The sequence below is a fragment of the Macaca mulatta genome, chromosome 15, assembly GCF_049350105.2.
Source record: "Macaca mulatta isolate MMU2019108-1 chromosome 15, T2T-MMU8v2.0, whole genome shotgun sequence".
In the NCBI taxonomy this organism is placed as follows: Eukaryota; Metazoa; Chordata; class Mammalia; order Primates; family Cercopithecidae; genus Macaca; species Macaca mulatta.
In genome coordinates this window covers 22,854,067-22,873,755 of record NC_133420.1, presented here as the reverse complement: position 1 = coordinate 22,873,755, position 19,689 = coordinate 22,854,067, and the positions used below count along the sequence as shown (strand labels likewise).

General features: G+C 45.0%; 1 protein-coding gene across 22 annotated transcripts in view; it reads right to left on the bottom strand.

Annotated features, from left to right (window-relative positions):
- Window positions 1-19,689, bottom strand: part of GOLGA1 (golgin A1) — a 70,455-nt gene that overhangs the window by 25,200 nt on the left and 25,566 nt on the right. For 14 of the 22 annotated variants that reach the window (XM_028834853.2, XM_077968042.1, XM_077968038.1 and 11 more), the window contains 5 exons: window positions 14,369-14,494; window positions 10,825-10,920; window positions 2,933-3,028; window positions 1,794-1,943; window positions 1,014-1,109 (listed from right to left, as the gene is read on the bottom strand). In XM_028834853.2, the coding sequence (XP_028690686.1) occupies window positions 1,014-1,109; window positions 1,794-1,943; window positions 2,933-3,028; window positions 10,825-10,920; window positions 14,369-14,494 (564 nt within the window). The remainder of the gene's footprint in view (window positions 1-1,013; window positions 1,110-1,793; window positions 1,944-2,932; window positions 3,029-10,824; window positions 10,921-14,368; window positions 14,495-19,689) is intronic. The other 8 variants (XM_077968039.1, XM_077968048.1, XM_077968040.1 and 5 more) reach the window with 1 other exon arrangement.

Here is a 19,689-nt window from a genome sequence, read left to right as displayed (position 1 = left end):
ACTATGTTGGCCAGGCTGGTCTCAAACTTCTGACCTCAGGTGATCCACCCACCTTGGCCTCTCAAAATGCTAGGAATACAGGCGTGAGCCATCACACTGGCTCATTGCTATTTAATACGTCCCAGCACTTACGGTGATGCCTGGCCCTTACAGATACTCAAATGTTGATTGAAGGAATGCACGAAAAAAAAAATCTGACTCCAAAGTCCATGCTCCACATGATGCAATGCTACTGCATTAGTACCTATGTCACTCATCAGATCTGATTACTGGAAGCTTACTAGGTGCAGGCATTCAGCTACGGACGCTCCAGGAGAAGATCGCTGCCAAAGGATCCATAAAATCTTTGAGTCATGACCAAGCCGGGCAAGTACTACAATGTCCCATCATCCAAGGTGCTTTGAAAGGGGCCAGGGGAGTCTTGGGGCATATAAGAAAGTGACAGAATCTTTCCTCCTTTTTATCCAGTTATGATTAGGGAATGAAAGAGGCATCATCTGATTAAAGCTCCAAATTTGCAGAAGAGAAAGTGTAATAATCCAACAGATTGTTACTTCATTTCTGTACACGGTCCCTGATATAAACAAGCAAAATAAAGGTCCTTAACATCTTTTAAGGCCTGGTTTTAAGATCTCCCTGGAAACATCAGCAAGAGCCGTGTCTTGACAGCATGACTTTCAAGCAGTTGTTGATGCCACAGAGGAAGGGCTGGCCTCTGTGGTAGGGTGAAGTGAGACCAACACCACCTCTAACCAACTATGCAACTTGCACAAATGGTTTACCCTCAGAACCTCAATGACACTAACTGCCAAATGAACACAATTCTTCCTACTGTCCTGGATCCCTGAGAGAACTTAATGAAGTGGCAATTTCTGGCCGATGCCTAACAGAACTATTGAACAAATGCTAATTCTACTCATCCTGTACTGTAAGTATGAGAAGTGGGGCACTCTAAATACACATGTAGAAAATATGAATACTTTTATGAAACTCTGATTCAATTAAATAAATACCTTCAGCTTCTTTAGTTCAAATTGGTGATTCTGTAAAGAACGTTCATATTCATTACTGCTTTCTTTAAGGGCTGCATTTTCTTGCTCCAGTTGTCGCTGCCAATTTAGAAGAACATATATAAAAGAAAAGTCTTCACTACCATATTTCCCTGGGCACAGGGAGCATGGACCAGGAAGAAGGCATAGGGAGGAACAATACACATTTTAAAAGCCAATGGGAAGAAGCAGAGGGGACTGGTCAGAAAGTAGGAAGTCTCTGTGGGCCCAAGGAAAAAGAAAACCCATCTGTTTTGAGTTTTGTAAAAAGCAGCCTTTTTACATCCAGTCTCATGAGCAGGTGCCTCTGGAAAGATACGAACTGCTCTCGGCTGGGTGCAGTGGCTCATGCCTGTAATTCCAGCAGTTTGGGAGGCTGAGGTGGGCAGATCCCTTGGGCGTAGGCGTTCAAGACCAGCCTGGGCAACATAGTGAGACCTTGTCTCTCCAAAAAATAAAAAAATTAGCTGGCTGGGGTGGTGCACGCCTGTAGTTCCAGCTACTTGGGAGGCTGAGATGGCAGGATCACTTGAGTCTGAGAGGTCAAGCCTGCAGTCAGCTGTGATCATGCCACTGTACTCTGGCCTGGGTGACAGAGTGAGACCCTGTCTCAAAGAAAAAAAACCTGCCCTTTAAAGTGGTTTCCTAGTGCAGAGGCGGTGCTGTGCTGTCAAGCATGTGGCTGACTTCACTGTGCGGGACCCTGGTGCTCCTGGGCCCACCCTCTCTCAGCTCTTCACTCACCATCCCTTGCTCTGCAGTGGTCTGGTCAGCTGCCCGTGCTCTCTCCAGGGCCACGATCTGGGCTTCTAGTGCCTGGGTGCGCTCCAAGAACTGCTGCTCCAGAGCAAGGGCCTGCTGCTGCACATGGCTGCTCTCCTGGTTGGCGGCAACCTTCGGGGAGACCAGAGGATGGTCAGTCAGGGTGACAATGGTTTCCAGTGGGGGATCGTAGTCTGGCCCTCGGTGAAAAGATGGGTATCCAACAGAAACAACTCTCTCCTCACCCCCTCCCCACCTGGCGTTGCTGAGGTCCCCCCTGCAGGCTCTGCCTGTTGCTCCTGGACCCTGGCCTGTCTGGAAGATGGAGTCTTGATGTCATCACTCCATCCTCAAGGTGTGTAGGGACAGCTCTGGGCACCAGCCAGTCCTTAGACACAGGCCTCCTTCACACTACTCAGTGTTGCCTCAGTGGCTGCGGCTTTCCCTGGGGAGAAATTATACTAGGGGGGCAGTATAATACAGCAATGAAGAACAGGGCTTTGACACAAGAAAGATGTGGGTTCTGCCATTTACTGGCTGCAAGCCTGTGGGCTACTGAGCCAAGCTTTCTGAGCTTGACTCGTCTATGGGATGAGGATGACAGTGCATAATTCTCAGGTCTCCTGCAAGGACTAAATGAAAACACGTGCATAGCATTGAGCACAGTGCCTGGGACATGGCAAATATGAAATACACGCTGGCTGGTTTGATTTTCCTATCTTCTAACTCCACACCACACCTGGCCTGTGATGACAGGCCAAGCCCTTGCCATCCTCTCCCCAGAGTCTGGGCGTGTTCTCCCCACTCCTGATTGCAAGCCGAGGCTTGACTCCTAGTGGAGCTGCCACCTCTGACAGCCCCAGGACCAGGCTGGACCGGAAGGTGGGATGTAAGGTGGAAAGGAGCCACTGGTCCACCTCCGAGGTAACTCAGGCCCACCGGTAGGTCCTGACTCCCTCCACCCTCTGCTGCTGGCCTGCTCACATCCAGCACAAGAACTGTATCTATGGGCAGGTCCAGGTACCATTGCCGAAGTTGGGAAGGAGTTTGGGGCATCTGCAAAGGCCTGGAGAGAAAGTAGTAAGAGAGCCTGGAATGCAGCAGCTCCAATAAGCACTTACAAGCTCCTGTATCTGAGCTTCCTGGGCAGCCACGACACCCTGGCTCTGCTGGAGCTGCTCCTCAGAGGCCTGCAAGGTCTGCTCCAGTTCTCTTACCTGAGAGGGAAGCAGAAGCATTCTTTCTGTTCACAAGAAGCTGAAGAGTGGTAACAAATGGCTTTAAAATGCAAAGTGATTTAAATAAAACAGGTACATTATAGAAAAATGTAACCTGAGAAAAAACCCGTAAGTCTACCATTATAAAACACTAGCATTCTAATGTATTTTCTTAAACTCTCTTTTAATGACTTTTGTTTATAACTTTATATAAAGTTTTAACCGGACAATGTAAAACTTTGTATCTTTTTCCTACTCTTAAATGTCCTTCTGTCTCCATGTAATCTTTAGACCTCATCTCCTCAAGAGTGTTCTATAATTTACTGACCCATTTGCCTACTGTGCTGGCTACTTAGGCTTTCTGTTTTTCCCATCTAACAGAATGCAGCAATCAACATCTTCACACAGTATTTTTGTTTTTGTTTTTTTGAGACAGAGTCTCACTCTCACCCAGGCTGGAGTGCAGTGGCGTGATCGTGGCTCACTGCAAACTCTGCCTCCCAGGTTCACGCCATTCCCATGCCTCAGCCTCCCGAGTAGGTGGGACTACAAGCTCCTGCCACCACGCCTGCCTAATTTTTTGTATTTTAGGGTTTCACCGTGCTAGCCAGGATGGTCTCAATCTCCTGACCTCATGATCCGCCTGCCTCGGCCTCCCAAAGGGCTGGGATTACAGGCGTGAGCCACCGTGCCCGGCCTGGCCTTTTATTTTTTTTGAGACGGAGTGTCACTCTGTCATCAGGCTGGAGTGCAGTGGCATGATCTCAGCTCACTGCAACCTCCGCCTGCTGGGCTCAAGCGATTCTCCTGCCTCAGCCTCCCGGGTAGCTGGAATTACAGGTGTGCACCACCACGCCCAGCTAATTTTTTTTTTTTTTTTGAGATGGAGTCTCACTCTGTGGCCCAGGTTGGTGTGCAGTGGCACAATCTCAGCTCACTGTTACCTCCACCTCCTGGGTTCAAGCAATTCTCCCGCCTCAGCCTCTCAAGTAGCTGGGACTACAGGCATGTGCCAACACGCCTGGCTGATTTTTTGTATTTTTTTAGTAGAGACGGGGTTTCACCATGTTAGTCAGGATGGTCTCGATCTCCTGACCTCGTGATCCACCTGCCTCGGCCTCCCAAAGTGCTGGGATTACAGGCATGAGCCACCGCGCCTGGTTGCTAATTTTTGTATTTTTAATAGAGATGGGTTTCACCATGTTGGCCAGGACACACAGTATTTTTTTTACCTGGTTTCAATCACCTCCTTAGGACAGATTCCCTGAAGTGGGATTACTGTTCATAATACAAATTCAGGATTTACTCGTTCCACGAATACAGAGCAAAGCTAACTCCATACCAGGAACTGCAACTGGGCGTGAGGCGAGTGGGACAGATGTAGACTGGCCCTCAAGGACTCACTGTCTAGTACTGAGTTGCACTTGGCTCTCCAAGATGGCATTTTTACCAGATTCAAGTTGTATCTGTGAATTTCTCTTAGAAGGCCGTCTTACTTACTGAATAAGGTCTGGCCTTGGGGAGCTTTATTATTAAACATAAGCACAAGGAAGGCTGCATGCAGCGTGGTGAAGGAGAGGTAGACACACAAGGAGAGGATGTTTTTAAGGCCTAGTCTCCTTACATACATTCACATGTTAGATTTAACCAAAACAATCCCATGAGAAAGGGGCTACTAGTCCATGGAGAAGAACAGGATTGTTACTAGCTCATGACCACACATTTTATTGGTAGTAGCGCCAAGACTAAGACGTTGTTTTACACTCCTGAGATCAGAAAATATCTGAGTCTCAATTTAGCAGCCAAGTTCAAGACAGATTCAGATCTTCAAGAGATTAAACAAAAAGTTACTATATCATCCTGCAATTTTATTCCTAGGTATATACTGAAGAGAAATGAAAACATTAAGTCCACACAAAAACCTTGTACAGGAACGTTCATGGTGGCATTATTCACAATAGCCAAAAGATAGAAACAACTCAAATGTCCATCAAAAGCTGGGTGTGGGTTGGGTGTGGTGGCTCATGCCTGTAATCCCAGCACTTTGGAAGGCCGAGACGGGTGGATCACTTGAGGCCAGGAGTTCGAGACCAGCCTGGCCAACATGGCAAAACCCCATTTCTATTAAAAATACAAGGTATGTTGGTTTATATGTGTAGTCCCAGCTACTTGGAAAGCTTAGGAACAAAAATTGCTTAAACCTGTGGGGTGAGTGAGCCAAGATCGTACCACTGCACTCTAGCCTGGGTGACAGAGTGAGATTCTGTCTCAAAAAAAAAAAAAAAAAAAAAAAAGGCGATGCCTTTGCCTCCCTAAGAGCTGGGCTTACAGAGTGAGGGCTCATGCCTGCGAGCCAAGCACTTATGGAAACAAAGGCATAGCTTGAGTCCAGGAATTGGAGACCTGGACAACATAGGGAGACCCGGTTCTCCACAAAAAGGGGAAAAAAAGACAAATGGAACTCAAGTGTTCATCAATGAATGAATGGAGAAACAAAATGTGGTCTATACATATAATGGAGTATTATTCAATCTTTTTTTTTTTTTTTTTTTGAGATGGAGTCTCAATCCGCCGCCCAGGCTGGAGTGCAGTGGCGCGATCTCGGCTCACTGCAAGCTCCGCCTCCCGGGTTCACGCCATTCTCCTGCCTCAGCCTCCCGAGTAGCTGGGACTACAGGCGCCCGCCACTACGCCCGGCTAATTTTTTTGTATTTTTAGTAGAGACGGGGTTTCACTGTGTTAGCCAGGATGGTCTCGATCTCCTGACCTTGTGATCCGCCCGCCTCGGCCTCCCAAAGTGCTGGGATTACAGGCATGAGCCACCGCGCCCGGCCTTATTCAATCTTAAAAAGGAATAGGCCAGGCACGGTGGCTCACACCTGTAATCCCAGCACTTTGGGAGGCCGAGGTGGGCGAATCACAAGGCCAGGAGATCGAGACCATCCTGGTCAACATGGTGAAACCCCATCTCTATTAAAATGCAAAAAATCAGCCGGGCATAGTGGCAAGTGCCTATAGTCCCAGCTGCTCGGGAGGCTGAGGTAGGGGAATTGCTTGAACCTAGGAGGTGGAGGTTGCAGTGAGCCAAGATTGCGCCACTGCACTCCAGCCTGGTGACAGAGCAAGACTCCATCTCAAAAAAAATTCTTAAAAAAAACCAAACTTCTATATTAAAAAAAAAAAAAGGAATGAAATTCTGACATATGCTACAACATAGATGAACACTGAAGACATTATACTAAGTCAAATAAGCCAGACAGAAAAGGACAAACATTGTATGATTCCACCGATATGAGGTATCTAGAGTCTCCAAACTCAAAGAGACAGAAAATAGAATGGTGGTTCCCAGACTGGGGTAGGAGGAATTGGGGAGTTACTGTTTAATAAGTATAGAGTTTCTGTTTGGGAAGATAAAAAAGTTTTGGAGATGGATGGTGGTGATGGTTGTACAACAATGTACACTGATCAATAAGGATATTCAGAAATAGAACTGAAATTATAATAAAACAAAATAGTCTTTTCAGAAAAATATAGTTTAAAATGTATTTATCAGGAAATAAGAAAGATTTTTAAAATGAGATAAATATCCAATTCAAGAAATTAAACAAATTGGCCAGCATGGTTACTCACATCTGTAATCCTAGCACTTTGGGAGGCCAAGGTGGGCACATCACTTGATGTCAGGAGTTTGAGACCAGCCTGGTCAACATGGTGAAACCCCATCTCTAGTAAAAATACAAAAAAGGCTGGGCATGGTGGCTTATGCCTATAATCACACCACTTTGGGAGGCTGAGGCAGGTGGATCACGAGATCAGGAGTTCAAGACCAGCCTGGCTAACATGGTGAAACCTTGTCTCTACTAAAAATACAAAAATTAGCTGGGCTTAGTGGCACACACCTCTGATCCCAGCTACTCAGGAGGTTGAGGCAGGAGAATTGATTGAACCAGGACCTGGGAGGCAGAGATAGCAGTGAGCCAAGGTCACACCACTGTACTCCAGACTGGACTACAAGGTCGTGCCACTGCACTCCAGACTCAACTACACAGCCAGACTCTGTCTCAAACAAACAAACAAACAAACATGAATAAAATTAAATTAAATTAAATTTAAAAAAATACAAAAAAATGAGACGGGTATGGTGGTGCACACGGTAATTCCAGCTCTTCAGGAGGCTGAGGCAGAATAATCACTTCAGCCTGGGAGGCAGAGGTTGCAGTAGGCTGAGATCAGGACACTACACTCCAGCTTGGGTGATAGAGCGAAACTCCGTCTCAAAAAAATAAAATAAAATAAAATAAAATAAAAAAATAAATAAATGGTGCTGTAATCCCAGTACTTTGGGAGGCTGAGGTGGGTGGATCACTTGAGGTCAGGAGTTCAAGAACAGCCTGGCCATAGTGAAGCCCCGTCTCTACTAAAAATTTAAAAATTAGGCAGGCGTGGAGGCAGGCACCTGTTAACCCAGCTACTTGGGTGGGTAAGGCAGGAGAATCGTTTGAACCTGGGAGGCAGAGGTTGCAGTGAGCTGAGATCACGCCATTGCACTCTAGCCTGGATGAGAGTGAGACTCTGCCTCAAATAAATAAATAAATAAATACCTACCAAAAACCTGCAAATGGTATACCACACAACAAAACTTCAGCCATATTTCCTTTAAGACTGGGAACAAAACAAAGATTCCCACTAGTCCTATTATTGCTTCACTCAGTTTGGAGGTTCTTCAATGCTCTATGAACAGAAAATGGAATAAGAGGTGGGAAGACTGGAAGGAGTAAGATAAAGTGGTCATTTTTCATAGATAATATGATTATCTACCTAAGAAAACCAACAAAAAAATCACACAGTAGTAATGAAGTTCAGCCGGGGTATGATATCCAAGATCAACTTTAAAAAATGGCAGTTCACGAGAATAACCAGAAATAATCAATTATAGGCCGGGCGCGGTGGCTCAAGCCTGTAATCCCAGCACTTTGGGAGGCCGAGGCGGGTGGATCACGAGGTCAGGAGATCGAGACCATCCTGGCTAACATGGTGAAACCCCGTCTCTACTAAAAATACAAAAAACTAGCCGGGCGTGGTGGCGGGTGCCTGTAGTCCCAGCTACTCGGAGGCTGAGGCGGGAGAATGCGTGAACCCGGGAGGTGGAGCTTGCAGTGAGCCGAGATCGTGCCACTGCACTCCAGCCTGGGCGACAGAGCGAGACTCCGTATCAAAAAAAAAAAAAAAAAAAAGAAATAATCAATTATAAATATGATTAAAAATAAAGTTTGGGCATGGTGGCTTGTGCCTGTAATTCGGGAGGCCGAGGCTGAGGTCAGGAGTTCGAGACCAGCCTGGCCAATATGGTGAAACCCCATCTCCGTTAAAAATACAAAATTTAGTCTGGCGTGGTGACATGTGCCTGTAATCCCAGCTACTCGGGAGGCTGACGCAGGAGAATTGCTTGAATCTGGGAAGCGGAGGTTGTAGCGAGCCGAGATCGCAATATTGCACTCTAGCCTGGGGGATGGAGTGAGACTGTGTCTCCAAAAAATAACAAAATAAAAACTAAAAAAATAAGGGCCGGGCACAGTGGCTCACACCTATAATCCTAGCACTTTGGGAGGCCAAGGCAGGCAGATCACCTGGGGTCAGGAGTTCAAGACCAGCCTCGTCAACATGGTGAAACCCTCCTGTCTCTACTAAATATATAATAATTAGCTTAGTGTGGTGGCATGTGCCTGTAATCCCAGCTACTTGGGAGGCTGAGGCAGGAGAACTGCTGGAACCCAGGAGGCGGAGGCTGCAGTGAGCCAAGACAGTGCCATTACACTCTAGCCTGGGCGACAGAGTGAGACTCTCAAAAAAAAAAAAAAAAAAAAAAAAAGATTAAAAATAAGATACCATCACAGGCTGGGTGCACTGGCTCACGCCTATAATCCTAGCACTTTGGAAGGCCGAGGCGGGTGGATCATCTGAGGTCAGGAGTTTGAGACCAGCCTGGCCAACATGATGAAACCCTGTCTCTACTAAAAATACAAAAAAATTAGCTGGGTGTGATGGTGGGCGCCTGTAATCCCAGCTACTTGGGAGGCTGAGGCAGGAGAATCGCTGGAACCCAGGAGGCGGAGGCTACAGTGAGCCAAGATCGTGCCATTGTACTCCAGCCTGGGCAACAAGAGCAAAACTCTGTCTCAAAAGAAAAAAAAATACCACCACAGTAACAACACAAACTCTAAAGTTTCTAGGAATTAACAACTTAGGCAAGAAAATAAGACATCTATTGAGAAAAATGTAAAAATTTAATAAAACACACAGAAAATAATCTGAATAAGTGGAATCTATTTACATTCTTGGAAGGAATAATTAATATTATAAAATGGACCATTCTTCCCAATTAGCCTATATGTTTAATGCAATCTCAATAAAAATTCAAGTTGAATTTTTTAGAAACTCAAAAACTTTAAAGGCCCACAAATAGTTAAAGTCAACCTTCAAAAAAAAAAAAAAAAAAAGAGAATTTGTCTTATTGGGTGTTGAGATATAGTACAGATATCACTATAGTAATAAAAACATTGTAGTGTTTACAAAAGAGCAGACAATCAGACCAATGGACAGAGAATGCAGAGACAAACTATGTGCAGACGGAAGCAATATGTGATAAAGTTAGCAAGAGAAATCAATTCAGAAAGGACAGACTGTTTAGTAAATGATTTTGAGAAATATGCAGAATTTCTCCATATTTAGTTCCCTACCTAAGACCGTACAGAAAGACAGTTTGTATGTGAATTAGCGATCTATTAGATTGAAGGAAAAATTATAAAGTAATAGGGAAAAAACAGTAGGTCTCTGTGACTTAGGAGCAGGAATAGATTTCCTAAATGGAACTTCAAACTCCACAGCAAAAAAGTGATGAATCTGATTACATCGAACTTAAGAATGTCTATTCAACAAAGGATACAAAGACAAAGTTAACAGAATGACTCAGGACTGAAACTGACAAAGCATTCGGAACAAGAATATACAATGAAATCCTACAAACCAAATAAGAAAAGACTGAAACCCCCAAATAAAACAAGGAAAGGATATGAATGGGCAATTCCAAAAGCAGAAACCCCCAGGAATTAATAGGCACATGAAGACAAGGCCAAACTCATTAATAACCATAGCAATGCAAATTAAAGCAATGAAATACCACTCCACACTCAGTAAACTGGCAAAACTTGTAAAGGCTTGGAAATGCCATGCTGGAAAAGGCAGAAAGGCATATATAGGAACCCTTGTGCATGCTGGAGGAGGAGAGCCAGGTGTAGGCTTGCTGGGAACAATCTTCTCCTATAATACTTAGTCTCTTTAGGTTTTATGCATGATCTGAGGTGCCAGGAAGAAGGAAGCAATCTGGATGTCTACCACGTAGATTATTACAAAGTGCAATGAAATGGGTACAGACAGAAGTTGAGGCAGCTAAAACTAACAAAGAAAACATACCCATAGCTGCATCATTTACAGAAATTAAAAAGCCAGTGCTACATATTCTAAGGCAACCCAACAAAAAAAGCATCTATATGAACCACAATGGAATGGTATCCTATGGGAGGGAGGCCAATGGGGATAAAAGGGTATAAACATATAACTCAATCATGGTAATGTGACAAGGATGAAGAAAATGACTAACTCATCCCTGTATAGGTAAGATCCAAAAATAATCCCTTCCAGTGGAAAAACTCTGACCAAGAAGATTCTCAGTCACATCATGTTGCCATTCAGCCAGGTTACCACCCAAACTTAGGAAACACCAGAAGTAAGGTCAGTACCCGAGTCTCCAGGGCGTTAATGGCCTTGGCCTGGCTGCTTCTGGCTGCCAAGAGCTGTTGTCTGGTATCCTCCAAATTCTGCTCAGCAAGTGGTTTCTGTAAGTTGAAAGAAGAGTAAAAGAAGACTGTCATTCCTCAATTGAATAAATATTTACAGATTATCTACAACATACTATGATTTGTGCTAGGCACAAGAGACATGAATACATTTTTAAAAATTCAGCTAATTGAGATATAATTCACATATCATAAAGTACACACAGATAAATTTGAAATAGTCCTTTGACCTTGAGGCTGGAACAAAAGACTAATAAAAAAATTACACAATAGAGTACAGTAAGTGTCCACAAAGAGGAAGAAGCATGGGGTGGGAGATACTCCCTGCCACAGGGCAGGTAGGCGGCTTTAGAAGTCACAAGGTGGCTAGGGCTCGGGAAGCCTCCCAAGCAGGGGGATGACCAACGGCGATGTGAACAGCCTGCTACATTGAGGGAACTACAACTCCTCAGAAGCCAAAATGATGATGGGTTTAGGTCAAAAAACAAGACCAGAAAGATAGGCAAAAGGGCCAGCTCATGAGAAGCTTTTGAATGCAAAAAGGAGTTAGAACGTGATTCTGTAAGCAACATTTTTCAAAGTAGAAATTCTAGGCCGGGTGTGGTGGCTCACACCTGTAATCCCAGCACTTTGGGAGGCCGAGGCAGGCAGATCACTTGAAGTCAGGAGTTTGAGACCAGCCTGGCTAACATGATGGAATCCCATCTCTACTAAAAATACAAAAAAAATTAGCTGGATGTGATGGTGGGTACCTGTAATCCCAGCTACTCAGGAGGCTGAGGCAAGAGAATTGCTTGAACCCAGGAAGTGGAGGTTGCAGTGAGTGGAGATTGCACCACTGAACTCCAGTCTGGGTGACAGAGTGAGATTCTATCTTTTAAAAAAAAAAAAAAGGGACCAGGAGCGGTGGCTCACACCTGTAATCCCAGCACCTTGGGAGGCCGAGGTGGGTAGATCATGAGGTCAGGAGTTTGAGACCAGTCTGCCCAACATGGTGAAACCCTATCTCCACTAAAAATAAAAAATTAGCCGGGTGTGGTGGCGTGCACCTGTAGTCCCAGCTACTTGGGAGGCTGAGGCAGGAAAATTGCTTGAACCTGGGAAGCGGAGATTGCAGTAAACTGAGATCACGCCACTGCACTCTAGCCTAAGCAACAGAGTGAGACTCCATCTCAAAAAAAAGAAAGAAAGAAAGAAAGAAAACAAAATGTAGAAGTTCTAAATGCTGGCATTAGACTTAGCTGAGAGAGCTGTTACTGAGATAGTTGTTAATCTCAGCTAGTTGTACAGATTTGAGGCCTTGCTCCAAGCCTAAGGAAATCAGAATTTCTGAGGGTAGGGCCAGAGATATATACTTTATCTATTTACTTATTTATTATTTTTGAGATGGAATTTCGCTCTTGTCACAAAGGCTGGAAAGTAGTGGTGCAATCTTGGCTCACTGCAATCTCCGCCTCCTGGGTTCAAGTGATTCTCCTGCTTCAGCCTCCTGAGTAGCTGGAATTACAGGCACCTGCCACCATGCCCAGCTAATTTTTTTTTTTTTTTTTTGAGACGGAGTCTCGCTCTGTCACCAGGCTGCAGTGCAGTGGCATGATCTTGGCTCACTGCAACCTCCGCCTCCCAGGTTCAAGCAATTCTCCTGCCTCAGCCTCCCGAGTAGCTGGGACTACAGGCATGTGCCACCACGCCCAGCTAATTTTTGTATTTTTAGTAGAGATGGGCTTTCACCATATTGGCCAGGATGGTCTCAATCTCCATCTGGCTCAATCTGACCTTGTGATCCGCCCACCTCGGCCTCCCAAAGTGCTGGGATTATAGGCGTGAGCCACCGCGTCTGGCCTAATTTTTGTATTTTTAATAGAGGCGGGGTTTTGCCATGTTGGCCAGGCTGGTCTTGAACTCCTGACCTCAGGCAGTGCTGGTATTACAGGTGTGAGCCACCACACCTGGCCTAGAGATATATACTTTAAACAAACTTCCCGAGTAATTTTTATGCACATTAAACTGTATACTAATGATGATGGCACAATAATAATATTGATCATGGTAACAGCTGACATATATTGAGACCCAATTATGTTCCAGTTATCATTCTAAGCACTTTACATATTGTAACTTATTTAACCCTAACAACAATTCTGAGTTTAGTAGTATAATAAAACCAATTTTACTGGGGAAGAAACAAACACAAAGAGATTAAATTACTTGCTCTAAGTCAGGCGTCCCCAACCCTTGGGCCACAGACCCTGTGACCTGTTAGGAACCAGGCCGCACAGGAGGAGGTGAGCAGTGAGTAAGCATTACCGCCTGAGATCCGCCTCCAGTCAGAGCAGTGGTAGTGTTAGATAGCAGTGTGAACCCTATCGTGAACTGCGCATGTGAGGGATCCAGGTTGCACACTCCTTATGAGAATCTAAAGATCACGATGATCTGAGGTTGAACAGTTTCATTCTGAAACCACCCCCTCACCCTCCCCTACCCGACCCCATCTGTGGAAAAACCGTCTTCCATGAAACCAGTCCCTGGTGCCAAAAGGGCTGGGGACTACTGCCCTAAGTCACAGCTAGTAAGTAGAAGAGGCAAAATACAAGCATGGGCAGTCTGATTCTAGAAATCAACTTACTCCCTAGAACCCACATTACATTTACTGTAGACTGTTGAAGGGAATTGTAGAAGATGTTTAAGAGAGTGATATGGTCACCAGGGCTGATTAGGAGGATCAGTTTGGCAGTAAGCATGGAAGACTGTGTCAGAGGGTGAAGGAAGAGAGACTGATGCTGGGTAGGCCAATCTGGAGACTTCTAACATAGACTAAGCTAGATTTGCTGGAAATCCTGAAGTACAACCAGTGGCAGTGGAGATGGAGGTATTTAGTTGAAACTGACTGAAGAAAGAAAGGGAGGGTCTAATCTAGGAGGAGCCCCATGGCCTTGGCTTTGTCACCTTTGTCATGGTGTGGCCAATCATTGGAACAGAAAGAGAGGGAAGAGCAGAACATGTGCAGACAAAAGCTAAGCCTGATGAGAAAGTTCACCCGCACCACTGGGCAAGAGGCCAGTCTGCACAATAGCCTCCCTCAGGAAGGAGAGAATGCTGCCCAAGGTAATTCTTGCTCATGCCAAGGGGTAGATGTAGCTATTTTCCTTGGCCACTGCAGAGTACAAAATGGTGGGGAAGAAGGCAGTGCAGAAAGACAAGGCAGCCCAAGTGGCGGAAATCACTAGGTGTGGTTTATCGGTGATGAGATGCTATCTGTTTGTATGTATCTCTGAATATAGCTCTCCCTTTCCTTGAGAAAAGCATGTCACCCACAGGGGACATAAGGCTCTTTCTGATGTAAGCAGGACAAGCCAAAGTTGGAGACAGTTCTCTTGCTACCATGCTGTTTGCTGGGCCTACAGCTCTGAAACTCTAGGGTTTGTGAAGTCACCAGAATCAACCCTGCCTTTCTAACACCAGACAGTCCAAAGAGAACAGAAGTTACCTCTTTCAGGAGTTCTTGCACATGCTCTTCTCCTGATAAGTTCTGTTCTAGTCTCTTCTCCAAGGATGCGACCTTCTCTTGCAAATGTATGATAATGTCTTCTTTCTCTTGAGTTTCAGCAGTGACCTGCAGGTGAAAGCAGAGATCACTTTATACTGTAAGCCCTCTCTTCCTTCCTTCCTGCTTTCTCTCGGGCCATCACATTTTCCCGCAATTCTGTCCTCAACTGTATCCTAGAAGAACAAACAGCTAAGAGATCTTCCCTGAAACTGGGACACAGAAAATGCAAGATTAGAACCTGGCAAAACTCAGGGATCCAGCTCAGACCTAGTGCAACAAGAAGCAAACACTCTTCCCAATTAAACAACTGACGGTCTGGAACAAAGGAATTACTTACCTGGTAGAGGCAGCAGAACTAACTCCACCCAAGAAGCACCTAGCCTGCCCTGCAATGACCTATGGAACAATGCTCCCGAAAGCTGAGGGGCTGGATAAAGCAGTGATAGTGCTGATGTAGTGGCTTAAAGGCTAAAGAGAGAACTTCTGAAATGATGAGATTCACTTGGCTCACAGCACAGGGACCACAGCAGAGCTGCCATGCCTCTCACACCTTGGCTCTAGACCAACAGCTGCCCACTTTATTTCAGTCTCTCTCTCTCTTTTTTTTTTTTTTTGAGACAAAAGTGTCGTTCTGTAGCCCAGGCTGGAGTGCAGTGGCACGATCTCGGCTCACTGCAACCTCCGCCTCTCAGCTTCATGCCATTCTCCTGCCTCAGCCTCCCGAGTAGCTGGGACTACAGGCGCCTGCCACCATGCCTGGCTAATTTTTTGTATTTTTAGTAGAGACAGGGTTTCACCATGTTAGCCAGGATGGTCTTGATCTCCTGACCTCATGATTCACCTGTCTCGGCCTCCCAAAGTGCTAGGATTACAGGTGTGAGCCACTGCACCCTGCCAGTCTATCTCTTTAGCTATGATGGTAGTGGTGATAGTGGCAGGTTGGGACTAACTTGGTTCCTTTTACTACTACTAATCTTCAACTGCTGCTTGTATTAGTCTATTCTCACACTGCTATAAAGAATACCTGAGACTGGGTAATTTATAAAGGAAAGAAGTTTAACTGACTCACAGTTCCACATGGCTAGAAGGCCTCATGAAACTTAAAAGCATGGCAGAAGAAGGGGAAGCAAGGTACGTCTTACATGGTGGCAGGATAGAGAAAGCAAGCGAGGGGGGAAGTGCCATACTATAAAACCATCAGGTCTCATGAGAACTCACTCACTATCACAAGAACAGCAAGGGAGAAATCTGCCTCCATGATCCAATCACCTCCCACCAGGTCCCTCCCTTGACATGTGGGGATTACAATTTAAGATGAGATTTGGGTGGGGACACAGAGCCTAACCATATCACTGTTCAATGTCAAAGCAGAGTTCTTACCTGCTTTGAATACATGAGTTCTTACCTCCCCATTGAGGATGTCCATTCTTCCCCAGAAAAGGTTGTATGGCAACAAAAATCTCACTGTGAAGACTTGTACCTCTTTACATATACTCTGTTCCCTCAAATTCCCTTATCTTACACTTCTATTGCTCCATCTCAAGCCATAAACTTTTATGTTCAGTTGTAACTTGGCCAATCTCTCCTCAGAATAAGATGCAGCAACCAGGCTGAAGGGTTTTGGGAAGAAATATTTGTCATTCTGAATTCTCACAGGTGGACAACAGAGATAGTGGAGGGGAAGTCTGAAGAGTAGATTTATGACCCCACGATTCAATAAGCTTTCATCAAGCCTCAACTCTATCTGCTGTTTTCTGAGGATACAATCACACATAATTCCAGCATGGAGGCTGGTGGTAGAGACAGACACACAACTAATTACAAAACAATACAATTGTGCTTCAACAGAGGGACATACACGGGGCTATGAGATATCAGATGCAAGAGGGATTAACTGGGAGAATCAGATCAGGCCTCCTGAATGGGCAAGTCCAGGTGAAAGAGGGTGGAAGAGGAACAAGCATTCTGCATAAAGGGCAGCACATGCAAAGGGGTAACAGACAAGTCCTGCAAGGCTAGAGGCTGGGTGAGGAGGAAAGAACAGCTGAACACAACTCCCAGGTCTGTGACTCAGCCACCTGGGCAAATGGTAACATCATGCAAGGCAGATAACACAGGAGAGAAGGCGAGTTTGATAGGAAAAAAAAAAAAAACAGTTTTGGCCATGTTGACCCATCTTTATGGGTCTCTTATTAATAATGTTAATACTAGCAATAGTAATAACTGTAATATAGCAGCAGCAGCTATAACAAGATTGCAGCAGCAATCTTGAAAAAGCATAACTGTAGGCTAGGTGCAGTGGCTCACACCTGTAATCCCTGCACTTTGGGAGGCCGAGGTGGGTGGATCACGAGGTCAGGAGATCAAGACCATCCTGGCTAACATGGTGAAACCTCATCTCTACTAAAAATACAAAAACAAAATTAGCCGGGCGTGGTGGCAGGCACCTGTAGTCCCAGCTACTCGGGAGGCTAAGGCGGGAGAATGGCTTGAACCTGGGAGGTGGAGCTTGCAGTGAGCCGAGATAGCGCCACCGCACTCCAGCCTGGGCAACAGAGCAACACTCCGTACCACAAAAAAAAAAAAAAAAAAAAAGCAAAAGCAAAAGAATAACGGTTGATATAAGAGTTGGAGAACTAACGTTACCCAATTTCTTTTTTTTTTTTTTGAGACGGAGTCTCGCTCTGCCGCCCAGGCTGGAGTGCAGTGGCCGGATCTCGGCTCACTGCAAGCTCCGCCTCCCGGGTTCACGCCATTCTCCTGCCTCAGCCTCCCGAGTAGCTGGGACTACAGGCGCCCGCCACCGTGCCCGGCTAGTTTTTTTTTTTTGTATTTTTTAGTAGAGACGGGGGTTTCACCGTGTTAGCCAGGATGGTCTCGATCTCCTGACCTCGTGATCCGCCCGTCTCGGCCTCCCAAAGTGCTGGGATTACAGGCTTGAGCCACCGCGCCGGGCCTACCCAATTTCAACTCTAAAGTGACATTGATCAAGGCAGTGTGGTAACAGCCTAAAGACAGACATGTAGGGTCAAGTGAATGCTGCAAGCGCTTTCTGTTATGTTTAGTCTTTACAAACACTATTTACCACATCCATTTACAAGGAAATTGAAGCTTAGGGACTAGCCCAAATGCACACACCTATTAGCGACAGATTAAGGATTTAAATCCAGGTCTTCCGGATCTAAAGCCTGCATTTGTTCTCCTACACATCAATCTGAATTCAAGAGGTATAGATGATCCTTTCCAGTTAAAACCGAAACCACATCTTACACAGGTCACTGTGTTAGGCAAAGTTAGGGGCAGAAAAAGAATCAGTGGCCAAGTTCCATTTATGCCTCTTGTGCAACATATTGATGTGCAACCTCCTTCTCCAGGCTGGCTGATTTACTTCAGGCCCTCTTACACCTCATGTGGACTATGGGAACACCTACCAAGTCATACTCCCTGACCCCAAACCTGCCCCTTTCCTAATGATCACCCTCTTCACCTACTCCCTACCAAGTCTGGGCCTCACAGTTATAGTCCAAGAATATGGACTGCATCAATTCTGGGTGTGTGGTCACTTGATTCAGACAGACATGAGTCTGAATCCTGGCTCTGTCATTGACTCCAGCTGTATGGTCTTGAAAAATAATTTAGCCTTTGATGTCAGATGCTCATTACTATCACCTGTAAAATAGGAAAACAATGTCTAACCAAAGGGTAGTTGTGAGGACTCGATGAGTCCCTAACTGTAAAACACTTGAATACTGAGCTCAGGGTAAATGCTCAGCTATTCTTGTTAAATATTCACTAATGATTATTTATGGAATTTCACGTTCACTATTTACTCTATACAACTGGCCCTGTATACCTTCCCAATCTCATCTAGCACTGTTTCCACTTCCTCCCTAAGCGCTAACCACTTACCTATCCTTTCTGTTCTCCCAACATGCCTTTTTTCCTTCATTATAAATGTATTTGTTGCACCAAGACCAGTGGCTTATGCTTGTAATCCCAGGACTGTGAGAGGCTGACGCAGGAGGCTTGCTTAAAGCCAGGGGATCAAAACCAGCCAGGTAACAGAGGGAGATCCTCTCTCTACAAAAGTAAAAAAACTGAAAACAAAAAAGGTTGAGGTTGCGGTGAGCCGAGATCGTGCCGTTGCACTCCAGCCTGGGCATCAACAGCAAAGCTTCGTCTCAAAAATAAATAAATAAATACATAAATAAAATGAAGTGGCTGGGTGCCGTGGCTCACGCCTGTAATCCCAGTACTTTAGAAGGCCGAGGCACGCAGATCACGAGGTCAGGAGTTCAAGACCAGCCTGACCAATATGAGGAAACCCTGTCTCTACTAAAAATACAAAAATTAGCTGCGCATGGTGGCACGTGCCTATAGTCCCAGCTACTAGGGAGGCTGAGGCAGGAGAATCACTTGAACATGGGAGGTGGAGGTTGCAGTGAGCCAAGATCATATACACTCCAGCCTGGGCGACAGAGCGAGATTCTGTCTCAAAATGAATGAATGAATGAATGAATGAATGAATGAATGTACTTATTTAAGTAAAAAAAAAAAAAAAGTAAGGTGAATTTCATGAAAATATGTTAAGTGCAATACAGGTTAGGAAGAACATAAATTGGGAAGTGGAAAGATAATGGCTACAGTTGAGGAACTGCTATCTAATAGAGTAAAAAATGTATAATTCTGAACATTGTGGGTTAAATAAAAACAAAATGAAAAGAATTAAAATTTTGTTCCCAAACTGACAGACATCTGGTACGAATAAACCAGAAAAAAATAGAAAATGCATAAATACTACCATGAATGAAGATAGGGCAGTAACTAAAAAAAGAATACAAGAAATACAATGCCAAAACATTAAACTTATAGCAAATGAACAATTATGTAGAAAAATATAAATTAACAAAAACTTAGGAAGAAATATAAAACTTAGAATTACCATTAAATAAATCTATTCAGTAATTAAAAATCTTCACACAGCCAGGCAAAGTGGCTCATGCCTGTAATCCCAGGACTTTGGGGAGGCTGAGGCAGGAGGATCGCTTGCGCCCTGGAATTCAAAACCAGCCTGGACAACATAGTGAGACCTTGTCTCTAAAAAAAAAATTTTTTTTTAATTAGCCAGGTGTGGTGGTGTGAGCCTGCAGTCCCCAATATATGGGAGGCTGACGTGGGAGGATCACTTAAGCCCAGGAATTTGAGGCTGCAGTGAGCCATGATTGCACCACTGCACTCCAGCCTGGGTGACAGAGTGAGAC